The sequence below is a fragment of the Capronia epimyces genome (genome assembly GCF_000585565.1).
Source record: "Capronia epimyces CBS 606.96 chromosome Unknown aczIQ-supercont1.6, whole genome shotgun sequence".
Taxonomy (NCBI): Eukaryota; Fungi; Ascomycota; class Eurotiomycetes; order Chaetothyriales; family Herpotrichiellaceae; genus Capronia; species Capronia epimyces.
The window spans coordinates 1,529,823-1,543,133 of NW_006912909.1; the positions used below are offsets into that span (position 1 = coordinate 1,529,823).

General features: G+C 53.0%; 6 protein-coding genes across 6 annotated transcripts in view; 4 read left to right on the plus strand and 2 right to left on the minus strand.

Annotated features, from left to right (window-relative positions):
- The window catches only part of A1O3_07445 (uncharacterized protein), a gene marked incomplete at both ends in the record, with an annotated part of 2,095 nt that extends 128 nt beyond the window's left edge, over positions 1 to 1,967 (minus strand). The window contains one exon of the mRNA XM_007737553.1: positions 103 to 1,967. Coding sequence (XP_007735743.1) covers positions 103 to 1,967 — 1,865 coding nt within the window. The remainder of the gene's footprint in view (positions 1 to 102) is intronic.
- Positions 1,968 to 3,654: 1,687 nt separating this feature from the next.
- A1O3_07446 (uncharacterized protein) lies at positions 3,655 to 4,691 on the plus strand (the record flags this gene model as incomplete). Its single annotated transcript, XM_007737554.1, has 4 exons — positions 3,655 to 3,683; positions 3,731 to 3,826; positions 3,876 to 4,498; positions 4,555 to 4,691. The coding sequence occupies 4 exons, from the start codon at positions 3,655 to 3,657 to the stop codon at positions 4,689 to 4,691; spliced, it is 885 nt and encodes a 294-aa protein (XP_007735744.1).
- Positions 4,692 to 6,093: 1,402 nt separating this feature from the next.
- Positions 6,094 to 7,714, plus strand: A1O3_07447 (uncharacterized protein; the record flags this gene model as incomplete). Its single annotated transcript, XM_007737555.1, has 2 exons — positions 6,094 to 6,274; positions 6,333 to 7,714. 2 exons carry the CDS (start codon positions 6,094 to 6,096, stop codon positions 7,712 to 7,714), a joined length of 1,563 nt encoding a protein of 520 aa, XP_007735745.1.
- Positions 7,715 to 8,323: 609 nt separating this feature from the next.
- Positions 8,324 to 9,743, minus strand: A1O3_07448 (26S protease regulatory subunit 4; the record flags this gene model as incomplete). The annotated part of the gene is made up of 2 exons (XM_007737556.1): positions 8,324 to 9,637; positions 9,693 to 9,743. 2 exons carry the CDS (start codon positions 9,741 to 9,743, stop codon positions 8,324 to 8,326), a joined length of 1,365 nt encoding a protein of 454 aa, XP_007735746.1.
- A 915-nt stretch (positions 9,744 to 10,658) lies between these two features.
- Positions 10,659 to 11,446, plus strand: A1O3_07449 (ubiquitin-conjugating enzyme (huntingtin interacting protein 2); the record flags this gene model as incomplete). Its single annotated transcript, XM_007737557.1, has 2 exons — positions 10,659 to 10,913; positions 10,967 to 11,446. The coding sequence occupies 2 exons, from the start codon at positions 10,659 to 10,661 to the stop codon at positions 11,444 to 11,446; spliced, it is 735 nt and encodes a 244-aa protein (XP_007735747.1).
- Positions 11,447 to 11,962: 516 nt separating this feature from the next.
- Positions 11,963 to 13,198, plus strand: A1O3_07450 (uncharacterized protein; the record flags this gene model as incomplete). Its single annotated transcript, XM_007737558.1, has 2 exons — positions 11,963 to 12,301; positions 12,374 to 13,198. The coding sequence occupies 2 exons, from the start codon at positions 11,963 to 11,965 to the stop codon at positions 13,196 to 13,198; spliced, it is 1,164 nt and encodes a 387-aa protein (XP_007735748.1).
- Between the last annotated feature and the right edge of the window lie 113 nt (positions 13,199 to 13,311).

Below are 13,311 nucleotides of genomic sequence, written 5' to 3' on the forward strand. Positions count from 1 at the left end.
TCTTGCTGATGGGCATGCTGGTCTTGCTGATGGGCATGCTGGTCTTGCTGATGGGCATGCTGGTCTTGCTGATGGGCATGCTGGTCTTGCTGATGTTGGTACTGATGTTGAGCCAGCTCCCGTCCCAACTCCTCAGGTGGATCGTAGAAGACTTCAGCCTCCGATGCGACCTCATCCTCTGCGCCATGCACGACGTTGTCGTTGTCGTTGTCATGAGACGGCCGCTCCTGCTCGCCCTTGCAGTCGCCGTAGAGATGGTCAGTCTCGAACTCGACGTCGGATTGAGCTTCGGTCTCACCCGCAACCGCGCTGCCGTTCGGGAGTGTACCGTAGAACTGACTTGACAGGGTCCGCAGGGGTTGTTGGACAGGCTGCATGGCACTCTGTGACGATGGGAGATCGGCGGCGGCATTATACTGACAGTGGCCTTGGTACGCGAAAGCACCATTCGCAGCCGACCACTCCGACAACAAGGCCTCTCTTGGTGCAGGATTGTTCTTCGCCGCCGGAGCCCCCTGCGTCGAGACCAGGTCGATGATGCCTTGCAGCCGGATGATCTCGGCGTCACGCTCTCGCAGGGCTTCCCATGCTCTCAGCAGCTCCGGCTCGAGGATCTGGGTCGTCTTGAATTGATACTCGGCCGCCATGCGTTGCAATGCTCGATTTTCTAGTGTAAGAGCCTGGAAATCCGTGGCGGCGCGGTCGACCGCATACCGTAGCCCGCGGACGGCTGGGAGCGCGTTCTGTGCTACAAACAGGCCCTGTTCCATGTGGCGCAGATGTTCCCGGCTAGTCATCCCGCTCGGCAAAGACCAGTCGCCCGCTAATGCCCCCGGCTGGACGGGCTGGTGCCCCTCAGGGTCGTTGATGTTGAAAGTCTCTCGCTGTTGGGGTGCTGGGGTCCTCTGACACGCCTGTGGTTGAGCCTGAACCTGTGATGGGTTCGCCCGCTCGACTTTTGGCTCGGTCTTATTAGGCGGCTGAAGCTCCCATTGCTGTGAGCCAATTCGGACCAGGCGCTTGTTCTCGGTGCTCGGGAATTCTTCCGGGTCGAAATCGGACCAACGACGTGCCGTCCATGACCTGGAAGCGCCAGAACCGTCTTGAAGTTGGGCGGTCTCCTGTGACACAAGACCAGACTGATCGATGAACGGGTCAGGTAAGCTGCTGGAGCCCCCCACCACGAAGTTGTCGCAAGAAGTTATAGGTGCACGACAGCTCCAAGCTACCGATGGCTCGTTGCCAGAAACGAAACATGACGGCTTTACTGTAGACCCAGATTTTGAAGGTGGAGTCCCTGGTGGCACTGGTGCACCCCTGGCTGCCGGGGCTGGTTCGGATAGTATTTGGACATTGCCTTCCTCAGAGACACTTGGGCTAGGCTCATGCTCTGCAATGTTCTCGAGGGGAGAGCCGGTGCGTACATGTTGGTGATCCGATGAGCCTTGAAGCTGTGCTGGTTCATCCTCCAGTGCGGGAACGGCCGAGGCAGTCGGGACCCGAGGTTGGCTCATCGAGGTCAGTCGAGAGTGGATGGGCCACAGGGCAAAGTTCTCAGCCACACGTCGTTGTTCCAGCACGGTGTATTCTCTATCGTATAGGCCGGGCCCGGAGGTTGCACCGCCACGGTAGCCAGTAGGAGGAGACGAGGACGAGGAAGCGTCCGTCAAGACTGTCGAAGAGACGTCCGCAATGCTAGAGCCTTCGACATAGTTTGTACGGACATACTGTAAGATGGACTGCGGTGGATTCGCTGCTGTTGGAGGATCTTGAGGCATGGTGTCGGCGGCGGCACTGCTTGAACTAGCTGCTGGTGCAGTGTCCTGAACCAGTCTCGGGCGCGAAGCAGCAGTGGAAGTGCGGGAAGTCTGGCGATGGAGAAGATTTGACGCCACAGAGTTGACCTTCCTGTAGGCAGAGGCCAGCTTCGCCTTGGAACGGGTGAGGAATTTCTTGGATGCGTGCATCTTAAATGTCGGTTTGCTTACCTGTTGATGGGAAGTCGATGGATACTTCTCTCAACGGGAATGGCTAGCAATGTGGTTGTTCTTTGGGGTTTGCGTGGCTTGCTACCCGCCTGTAGGGTGGTGGTAGAAGTGTTTGCTGGCCTGAATCGTTAGGAGGTGGACTGGTGCACCTCAGAAAGAAAGGATGACTGAAGCTGGACGGGGCAGTGCAGATATTTCAAGTCAACAGACGCAGGCATCGCGTGAAGGGTCCAAGAGATCAGTCGCCGCGGCGATGGTCTCAGGCAATGCTTGTATAAAACGATCAGGCAGAGACACAGCCTTGGAACTGCCTGTAAGTGTTTTCGTGCCATGTCTCAGGTCAGTTGGACATACCACCCTTGGGCCAAACCTACATTTGATAGCTATTTCAAAGTTGTGTTTGTATTGAACATTCTCTAATCCACCATTTGTCGACAGCCAAACGGGGCAAACACACCTTTCAGGTGGCCTCGCATCAAGCCACCTGCAACGATAACGATCAGAGCCATCTCTGGTGGCAGGTCTTGCTAACACAACACATCGCTGGCCTGGGATCATTGTTGGCGGCGCCTGTCGACTGTCTTGAATCACCCAAACAAGATCAAGCAGCTGGACAAAGCGCATTTGTATTGCGACAAAGGATAAGGGCCATAGTATGCTCCCTGTTCCAGAGGATGCTAATTCATCAAGTCGGAACCACTTGAATGACAAAGAAACGAACAAAGAAGTGCTTCAATCTCCAGGGGCAGCTCACCCCGCTGGGTAGACCCGGCGAGAGTGAAGTAATCTGATCCCTGTGGGAGAGGTCTTTCTGTCTGCATGAACCCAGGTAATGATCAAGGAAGTGGAAGTAGAAGACGACGGGGCACATCAAATTGCTACCACGGGATTGGTTTAGCCCAGCCTTCTACTGGTGGGTGAGTAGCCCAAAAGCGCAATCTGTCACGTGACCTCGGCAAAGCTGCCCAATACTCCACAGTGTCACCGTAGCACTTCTATGGTGCTTGTGCTCAACCGTAGTACCTTGATATCGAAGCTTAGTCATGTTGGAAACCTCTCCTAGTGCTCCCACCACTCCTGTCTGTGAGAAGTGACCGGCCAGGAGCACAGGATTGATCTTCACCACACCCGAAACTCTTTCCTCGGGAGGGTCAATTCAACACGGCCTTGCTTTTCAACTTTACTCTTCACCGTGTTTTCTCTATTTGCCCACCAAATGCCATAAGAAGCCCATATCATTTCCCCTTGACATCCCTTTCAACTACCATCTCTCACGCCGTTTGCTTGTCCCCGACTTCTAGAATACATTAATTACCCCCTGTCGCCATTTACGCAGTGGCTTGAAACCATTATCTACTCAAGGCTCAATCACCCTCCTCTATCGCATTTGAGCCATGTCTGGAGGTGAGTGTGAAGTCTCTTCGCAACTGTGGCCATCCCGTGCTCGGGGCGTATACCACATTACTTGTTCTGACCTCTGTTCTAGATGCCCCTCGGGTTGTCCCTTTGACTTGTCATGGGCATTCTCGACCCATTACGCATTTGAGTTTCTCGTCCATCGTGGATGGTGACCAATATTATCTCATTTCTGCCAGTAAAGGTGCCACCACCACGCCTCATTACTGGGTTGGACCGTGTCTGATCTGTTATCATAGACAACAATCCTATGCTGAGAGATGGCATTACAGGTGACTGGTATGCGAGACTACGGACGCGCATGAATATAGCTAACATCGTGGCAGGATAGGAACCTTCATCGGACACAAGGGTGCTGTGTGGTCGGCAAGGCTGTCTTCGGACGCCAAAATTGCAGCCACTGGCTCTGCAGATTTCTCCGCGTCGGGTCAACCTACCACATGAGCACGACTGTATGCTGACGACAAACAGGAGAGTCTGGGATCCTCAGACAGGAGAATGTCTACATATCCTGAATCACGACCACATTGTCCGAGCTGTTGCCTTCCCTATCCAGGACAACCCACAATGCGTGGCCACTGGTGGTCAAGACAAGAAGCTCAAGATATTCGACCTTACTAGGGGAGGCAGTGCGGCTTCTCCTGCTCAAGCAAACGGTGGATCCCCAGTCACTCCTTCCACCACGTCGGAGGGGCTTGAGATCGGAGTGGGACAGCATGGCGGAAGTATCAAGTCAATCGTCTGGAACGTCGATTATAACATTCTTACTACGGCCTGCGAGGACAAGACCATCCGGTGGTGGGATTTGAGGACCCAGAACATGATCGCCAGTTTCCGAACTGAACGAGATATTGGTTCATGCGAGCTATCCACCAATAAGGCAGAGGATAGTGATCCCGGCATCCTCAGTGTAGCCGCTGGAAACTCATGTTTCTTCTTCGATGCTGGTCGACCCGGCGAACTGATCAAGCAGGTCAACTTTGACCATGACGTTGCCAGCGTAGCCATCAATCCTGCAAGTGGCAGGTTTGTAACTGGTGGAGTCAAAGATACGTGGGTTCGAGTGTGGGATTTTGCCCAGGAAAAACAACTTGGTATGGCAAATGAATCCCACAGTGTGACCTGCCACTGATGCTAACATCGCCGGCAGAGGTCCTCAAAGGCCATCACGGTCCCATCTGGACGGCTGCCTTTTCCCCTGACGGCAAGATCTACGCGACTGGGAGTGAAGATGGAACGATCAAACTGTGGAAAGCCTGCAAGGAGCCATACGGTCTGTGGCGCTGAGCTGGGCAGGAGCTGGCATCTTGACAAGTTTCTTCGGCACCAGTGTTGAGAGAGTCGTCAAACCCTCGCATTGGGATTTGCGGTCACAGTGGTCACGAAGATGAGAAGTTTTGGCAGGATGTTATAGCTGATCAACTCCGAGGCGACGCGACGACAGGTTGTATCGTGGTCGTGCCGGATAGAAACGACGTTCCCCGTATTCGCGGTCCCAGATGGCCTGCCGACACAAAGGGGGGCAGCTCATAGGTGGATGATATGCAGGACCAAGGAGCGGCACAGCATGTACTACTATTGGTGCAGCAGCTCTGCCCGCGGGACGTGCCTGGATTCGGACGTGCAATCGGCTTGGATCAGGAAAAAATGCCTGATGCAGGGGTGCGGGAGCTTGGGGCAGCGGAAGCTTTGAGGCTGATCGGCGCGTTGGAGAGGAACGGGCTTAGGGCTCAGGGCTCAGGGCCCCCTTAAAGTAAGCTGTCGACCTGCGACAGGCGGACCGCCGTGTCTCAGATGCGATGCGCAATACGCGCGATACGAGATACGGGCAGAAACTGGTCAATCACGAGCAGTGCGAAGTCTAAAGGTCCTGACGGTGTTGAGCAGGTGTCAAACTTGAGGCGGAAGAGACAGACACTGACACAGACACTCACTTGCACACCGGGGGACGGGGGACGGACACTGCTACGGCTCTGCTACAGCTACACCTGCAGCTGCAGCGAGATACATTGGACACAATCGAGCAGAACGCGAAACGCGGACCACTCATGTAGCTGGCCATGTTTCCACCTGCAATCGGCCCTTGAAAGTTACGGCAAATACTAAAAACTAAATCCTAATTACTATCATTGCGGTTGGCGCTCCCACACCGCCATCCTCGAATTGTCACACTACGTACTATTCGGATACGGATATTGCATGTGTGCTGGTTGTTGAAGGCGACTCGTCGCGCAGTGCTGGATCACCGATCCCGCACAGAAAGGACGCTACCCACGAGCATCCCCAGACAACTTCAACCCATCCTACCTACACCCAACTACCACCTACCACCTCCCTCCCATCTATACACAGTACTTCATATTCCCTACCGCTCCACCAGATGCCGATGCCAAACCTCCATTCGGCTGGTACCATCATGTCCTAACGACAAGTGTGCTGTCAACCGGATCTGTCACTCGCTTTCCCTCTCCCTCGGAGGGGCAATTGTCACAAGTCGCTACCTCAACACACATTGGCTGCGCCGGTCGCCCACACTTTCCTCGAGCCATACACGCGGAAAACTCGCTTTTATACCTCCTCCTCTTGAATCCGCATAGATCTCCTCTACGTGCGCAATTGATCTCGAGGTCCATTGCATTTTACCCAGACGCCCGACCTCCCTCGCGCGTCGGGGCCCGCGTGTGGCACAATGGACCACAGGAGTTTGGCAGATCAAGAGAAGTTAGAAAGAATATCTCAACCGGCAAGCAACCGCCGTCCACACAATGATGCACCCTCGCAAAAGACCGCCTGGCCTAGGTGGCATAAGAGAGGCAAGGAGAAGAGTAGCCTGGCACTTGCTGGCACATGGGCCGTGGACCATCAGATCGGTCAGTCAAGGCCTGAGAGAGGACACTGCTGAGCACCCTACTGACCTTGAACTCACAGGTTTATCACTGAATTTCATATCCATGCTCTTCTTCGTGCACATATTCTTCCCCTCAGCACGCCACCACACCCAGAAGTACTTCCGTGTCTCCTACTACAATCCTGTCACTGGCATGTATGCCCTTGGTTGGGACGATATCTTCTTCGTCTTTTACTGGATCGTTGTCTTCAGCGGCCTGCGCTGTGCCGTCATGGACTATCTCCTCACACCGTTGGCCTCATCCTTGGGCATCAAGAAGAAGAAACCAAAGGTCCGGTTCGCAGAACAAGCGTGGATCATACTCTACTATAGTATTTCCTGGTCTGTCGGTATGTACACCATGTACACCTCGGATTACTGGCTAGATCTGCGAGCGCTATGGCGGAACTGGCCCAGTCGAGAGATGGGAGGACTTGCGAAATGGTACTACCTAGTCCAGTTCGGCTTTTACCTGCAGCAGATCGTTGTGGTCAACATCGAGGAGCGTCGGAAGGACTACCTGCAAATGTTCGTGCACCACATCATTACCTGTTGTCTCATCTTCGCTTCCTACGGCTACCACCAATACCGGGTCGGCACTGTTATCCTCTCCCTGATGGACATCGTGGACGTGATTCTGCCCACGGCCAAGATCCTCAAGTACCTCCACTACAATGTTGTATGTGACATCGCTTTCGGCATCTTCATGGTCACTTGGTTCTTTACTAGACATGTACTGTTTCCGATGGTCTTGTACAGCATCTACGCCCACATCCCTCAGGAGATCCAATACGGATGCTATAAGGGAAGCGTCCTCGACCTGCAGGGGCCGTTACCTCCGCCAAACGACTGGGGCCATCTGATGCAGCCCTTCCGCGATCCGGTCGGCCTGGTGTGTTGGAACAACAAGATCAAATGGTCATTCCTCATCTCGCTCATTGCACTACAGGTGGTGCTGCTTGTCTGGTTTGCCGCCATAATTAGAGTTGCCTACAAAGTCGTGACCGGGCAGGGGGCGGACGATGTCCGATCTGACGATGAAGATGAAGAAGAAGAGGAAGGTATCTCGGATGTTACGATACCTATGTCGGGCCCTGAAAACAAGGGGAACAATTACATCGACACAGTTCATCTCTGCGTCGACCCACAGCCACATTTCGAAGCCGAAGTCCTGAGCACAGATGCGAATTTCTCTTTGTCCAACTCTTCGAAATCAACGACGAAATCAAAGTCCAAGTACAAGGCAGAGCGGAGTGCTCACTCGGAAGTCACGCGTTCTACTTCGAGCGGCAGCAGCAGCAGCAGGAGAAAGCACAAGCATGAGTCGGCACATTCCTCGAGCGTCAATCTACTCGCTGCCAGTAGTGACCGCAAGGAGCTCCTCGGCCGCATCGGCTGCGACAAGGGCACTGCTTCCGAGTAGTCTGCACGCTCCTCTGGAGGGTTCCTCTTCATCGATCGTCCCTCAAGCATCCGTTCTCTGAGTTGTAGTTCGACCCCTCGGCGAGGTTGCATCCGGTTTGTTGTGCCGTCATGAGCGAACAGATACGACGCGCGTGCTAATCGACAGGCGCTTTATCTGTCGAGATGGGACAAACCACAATACGTTTGGGAAACAGCACAGGAGGGGACAAGCCAGAGAGGCAGCAAGGTTCGTCTCAGACATGCCATATCGCGCCCTGGGTCTTGATACAACATATGGCACGTCTGTTTGGAAGTTAGCGGTTCGTCGGAGGGACACGCGCAAGCCATCACGCCTCTTTAGACTCGAATTTTTGGATTGACCAATATATCAAGAATAGATATGAGGTGCTTGCCGTGGCAGATGCCCATTTGAGCGACCAAAGACACGTATGTTTCCTCAGGATGGACACTATTTCTTAGAGCGACGCCAGCAGCCGTTTGTAGACTTCTACGTTGCCGCCGTCTGGTTGACTCAAGCCATCCATTCTATGTAAAATTACAGCGACGAGGCTTGCAAACGACAACCACACCGCAGAGGGCCTCTTTCCCCTTCACTCGGATGAAATATTTACAAGTACAGACCCTCGGGCTCGCCCTCGTTCTTCGTCTTCATCACACTCTCCTTCGCACTGCGGAAATCTGCCATGTTGACCCGCATTCTCCTCTCTCGAAGTGCTCTCAATCCTGCCTCGGAACAGATGGCCTTGATGTCTGCGCCGCTGAGGTCATCCTTTTGGGCAATGAATTCGTCCAGGTCCACATCGTCGGCCAGACTCATCTTGCTAGTATGAAGCGTGAAGATCTTCTTCTTGGTGTTGGTGTCGGGATTTTCGAACAGGATCTTGCGGTCGATTCGCCCTGGTCGGATCAAAGCCGGGTCCAAAGTCTCGATTTTGTTCGTGGCCATGATGACCTTGACATCTCCTCTGTCATCGAAACCATCCAGCTGATTTAGAAGTTCAAGCATGGTTCGCTGAATTTCTCGTTCGCCACCCGATGTCGACTCGTATCGTTTCGTACCGATGGCATCGATCTCATCGATGAAGACAATACTAGGAGCATTCTCCGCTGCGACCTGGAAGAGTTGACGCACTAACCTCGGACCATCGCCAAGATATTTCTGAATGAGTTCCGACCCAACGATGCGCAAGAAGGTCGCCGAAGTTTGATTGGCAACAGCCTTTGCAAGCAAAGTCTTGCCTGTTCCTGGTGCGCCATATAGGATAACACCTTTCGGCGGCTTTATGCCCATCTCTTCGTACAATTCGGGGTGCAGTAAAGGCAGCTCCACCGCTTCACGGACTTCTTGTATCTGGGCTTCCAGCCCACCAATATCAGCGTAGCTTTCAGTGGGCGCTTTATCCAATTTCATGACCGACACCAATGGATCGGCATCGTCCGTCAAAACGCCGACGACAGAGACAGACTTGTGATGCAAGAGAATAGAGGCACCGGGCTCGAGTAGATCTTTGTCGACGAAGGACATGATAGAGACGTAGTACTCCGGGCCTGTGGCGCTGGAAACGATAGCATGATCGTCATCGATGAGCTCTTCCAGGTTGCCAACACCCATAGGACTCCCTCTCATATCATCGACCCGGCTTCGTTCATCCGCATTGCGATCTGCAGCTTCACCTTCCGCGGCAACAGCAGGGGTCTGGACGGCTTTGGCCTTCCGGAGGCGTTCTTGGTTCTCCACGAACTCTTCTTCCAGGAGTAAATGGTCATGCACTCTCTGCATCCTCAGATACCGCAGTTTGCATCGGGCAGTTGGGTAGATGGTTGGCAGCTTTGCGGCTGCATTCGGTCCAGCTTGCTTACGCTTCCTCCGTCCGATTCGCGTGGTTGGTTGTGGAGGAGGTTCGTACTTAGGCTTGTCCTTCTTTCAAAGGGCTGTCAGCATATACAGGCAACATATCGTGATGAAAACTGCATACCTTCTTGTCTTTATCATCTTTGGCCCCATGCCCTGGAGGGCCGCCTCCCATTTGTGATTGTTGATTGCCCTATGTCTGTCAGCAGAGCACGCGGATGAGAAGACGAGGTACCATACCATAACGATGAAGATTCAGGGAGCGAAGTACAGGTCCTCTGAGAGAAAGATAGCTGTGGCACGCAAAGACTTGTTACTGTGTACAAGTCAGAGATGAAGATGGGTGATGGTGATGGCGAGCGTCTGGGTGACGAATGCCTGGTCGCGCCTGCGGCTAGCCTCATGAGACTTGGCGCAGGCCAGTCTACAGCTGAAGTACGTAGTAGAGTATTACTGTAGTACGGAATAGTAGTAGTACCACAGTAGTAGTATTACAGCATTGATAGGGTCCTAAGGCTCCTCGGTAGGCTTATTAGGCTGCCGTCCCTTACTTACTTGTTAGAGGGCTCCTAATGCTTAGGGGCCTGCTCGCCTCCACCCGCAAGTCGTAGACTCGGTGGCCATGCCACTTCTCCAACTTCGCAGAAAGTGAGGCTGCGCAGAATCAATCACCCTGCTTCTCGTGAGCCATAGACTAGCCAACACGTCCACAGGTGGCTGTGTCACACACACGACAAACATATCACTTGCACGCCTGCCGCAGAATCCCTTCACTGTGGTCCCATACCTACTTCTAGTCGGTTACTTTGCTCCAAATCTGCAGGACAAACCACACTCGCCTGCGCCGCCATATCCTTTCGATCTGATTCTGTCTGCAAACACGCCTTTACGCCTCTTCTGCTAGCTTCCAACACCCTCACATTCTTAGACACCAGCTACGTTGTTATAATAATATCAGCCTTTGACATTCACACCTCCGATCGATCTCGGCAGTCTCGGTGATATCGCGGTGCCGTGTATACCTGTTGCCGGTCTGCCTTCCTCCATCAATAGCGATCGAAGATTTTCAAACCTCTCCAACCCGTACAATATGGCAGGACACAAGGCCCGACGCATAGCCAAAGATCTTGCGGACATTCGCGCCGATTCCGTCTCTCAGATATTCGCGGAGACTGTTGGCGACAGCATCACCAACCTTCGGGGCTCTTTCAAAGGCCCAGCGGGGACACCGTATGAAGGAGGAACGTACGAGGTCTCCATCAATATCCCGAATGAATACCCTTTCAAGCCCCCTGTCATGAAGTTCATTACCAAGATCTGGCACCCAAACATCTCCAGTCAAACAGTAAGCTTTGGACTCCAGTGATTCCATGCCATAAAGAGCTAACAATGTGACAGGGTGCCATCTGTCTAGATACTCTTAGCACGGGGTGGTCACCGGTTTTAACGATCAAATCTGCGATGATTTCATTGCAGTCGTTGCTCAGTTCTCCCGAGCCCAAAGACCCGCAGGATGCGGTTGTAGCTCAGCAATTAATCAAGAACCCCAAGGAATTTGAGAGACAAGCCAGAGAGTGGGCAGTCAAATATGCTGGGGCGCCCAAGTCAAATATCGGGGAGAGCAGTGGTGGCACAACAGATCAATCCATCGAGCAAGCCGAGAAGGAAAGCGAGGAGAGGGAAGAAGCTGCCAACCTTGCAGTCTATGATGGATACAACAAGGATTTGATTGATCGCTTTGTCTTGATGGGCTTCGACGTTGAAAGGGTAGTGGAAGCATTCAACTATGTTGGCATCGACCGTAATGGAGGACAAGACTACGAACTCGAGGAGGCGTACATGGGCGATATCACAGCTAGACTGTTGGGTGAGCCGTGATGCAGTGTGCCTTGGGACTGTTATCTATGCATAGAAGCGCTGGTGTTGATACGGTTACAGGCAGTGCATCTCCTGGCGTTGGTATGTAGATCACGAGAACCATGACCATATGGAAGACTTCAAATAGCTTAACTTCAAGAAGCCAAGTTGAGTGGCAGCTTGACGTTTTATGGGAATGGTGTGCACTTGGCTATCTTGAACTCAAATACCAGATCTGTCTAGACTTCCCAAGTCTGAAGACAATCGGGTTATCTTGCCTAGTGCTGTGAATTTGTCGCTGCTATGCACGTGAAAATGGTAACAGTTGAGGATCACTTACTCTCATGTAGCGAATGCCGAGAGGAGACTTCCGCCACGGCTCCGTCTGTTGAACCTTGACCCAGCAATATATTACGTCCTGAACCTCCACGATCCAACCACCAGGTTATTCCAGATTAACATGATCCAGACCTAGCTCTCCCCGTGGCATTGCGATTACCTCTTGGTTCTTGTCCGTGTGGTTCCTGTGCACTGACCATGATTGAAGACGATGTCTATCGGGCATCATCGCAATATCGATATTGGTCATACACAAAAGAGAGTCTCGCCCGGATACGGCAGAATACCAACGATCTTGCATCTGAGCGAGTCAGAGCAGCATTTCACAGAGCACATACTGCGCACCCTGCACATAGTTCAAATTCGCATAACGCCGTGAGCGCTGGAGATGCCGACGCCGATGCTATGGAGATCGACGTCGACGTCGACGTCGAAACCCTGACGGTGGACGAAGAACTGAAGATTGTGGAATGGGGCTGCTCTAAGATCATGGAAATGGGCGAGGCGATGAACCCACGGATACCTTCGCATATTGTGGTAGGGATACCACTTACCCTGTTCTTCCTCATTGTTTGCTCTTGTCTACCAGGTTCTCATTTTGCATGCTAGGCAACAGCGATACAATATCTTCGTCGTTTCTACCTCACCAACTCCCCCATGACATATCATCCCAAACAAATCATGACATGCGCACTCTACCTCGCCACAAAAGCCGATCATTTCTACATCTCCCTTGCCAAATTCGTCGCCGAACTCGCCAATTTAAGCGAGGACGATGTCAAAGCCCCTGAGTTCCTGCTTCTACAAGGGCTTCGTTTCACGCTTGACGTGCGGCATCCCATGAAAGGCCTGGCGGGAGGGCATATCGAGATGAATGTTATGGCGGACGAAGGTCGGTTGGGAGACATTTCGAAAGCTACAGGGTCAGCGAAAAGGATAGGCACGGCCGCCGACCATGCAAAAAGACTACTCGCCACTGCAGCTCAAATGACTGATGCCTACTTTCTCTACACGCCCAGCCAGATCTGGCTTGCGGCAATGATGGTCGCAGATAGGGAGCTCGTCCAGATCTATCTGCACAACAAGCTCTCCGAACTATCTTCCAATGAAGCTACGACGAGTCTACAGCAAAAGCTTATGTCGACCATCTCTGCGTGCGCGTCTCTCCTCGAGTCATATCGCTCGCCCAAAGACGACGCCTCCCAACGTAAGGAGATAAAGCGTATAGGGAAAAAGTTGACGGTCTGCCAGAATCCGGAGAAAATGGACATCGTGGCGGTTGCGAGGGCGAAGGCTGCAGAAAAGAGAGGAGGTAAGGACAGTGATGTGGGAAAGGCGCTGAAGAAACGCAAGCTAGAGCGGGATATGATGGACAAGGATGGGGATGTGTTTGGCCCTGATCTGAGAAACGTGCCAGGCTCGGGAGAGGATTAAGACAGGAATCTCGGTTCACAAGTACTCCGTACAGATAGGCGTTGGTAAGGAGCTTGGGAGGACGACTGGGACGTCTCTGGCCTCTGGCTGCCTCCAACTGTTATTATTGCCAT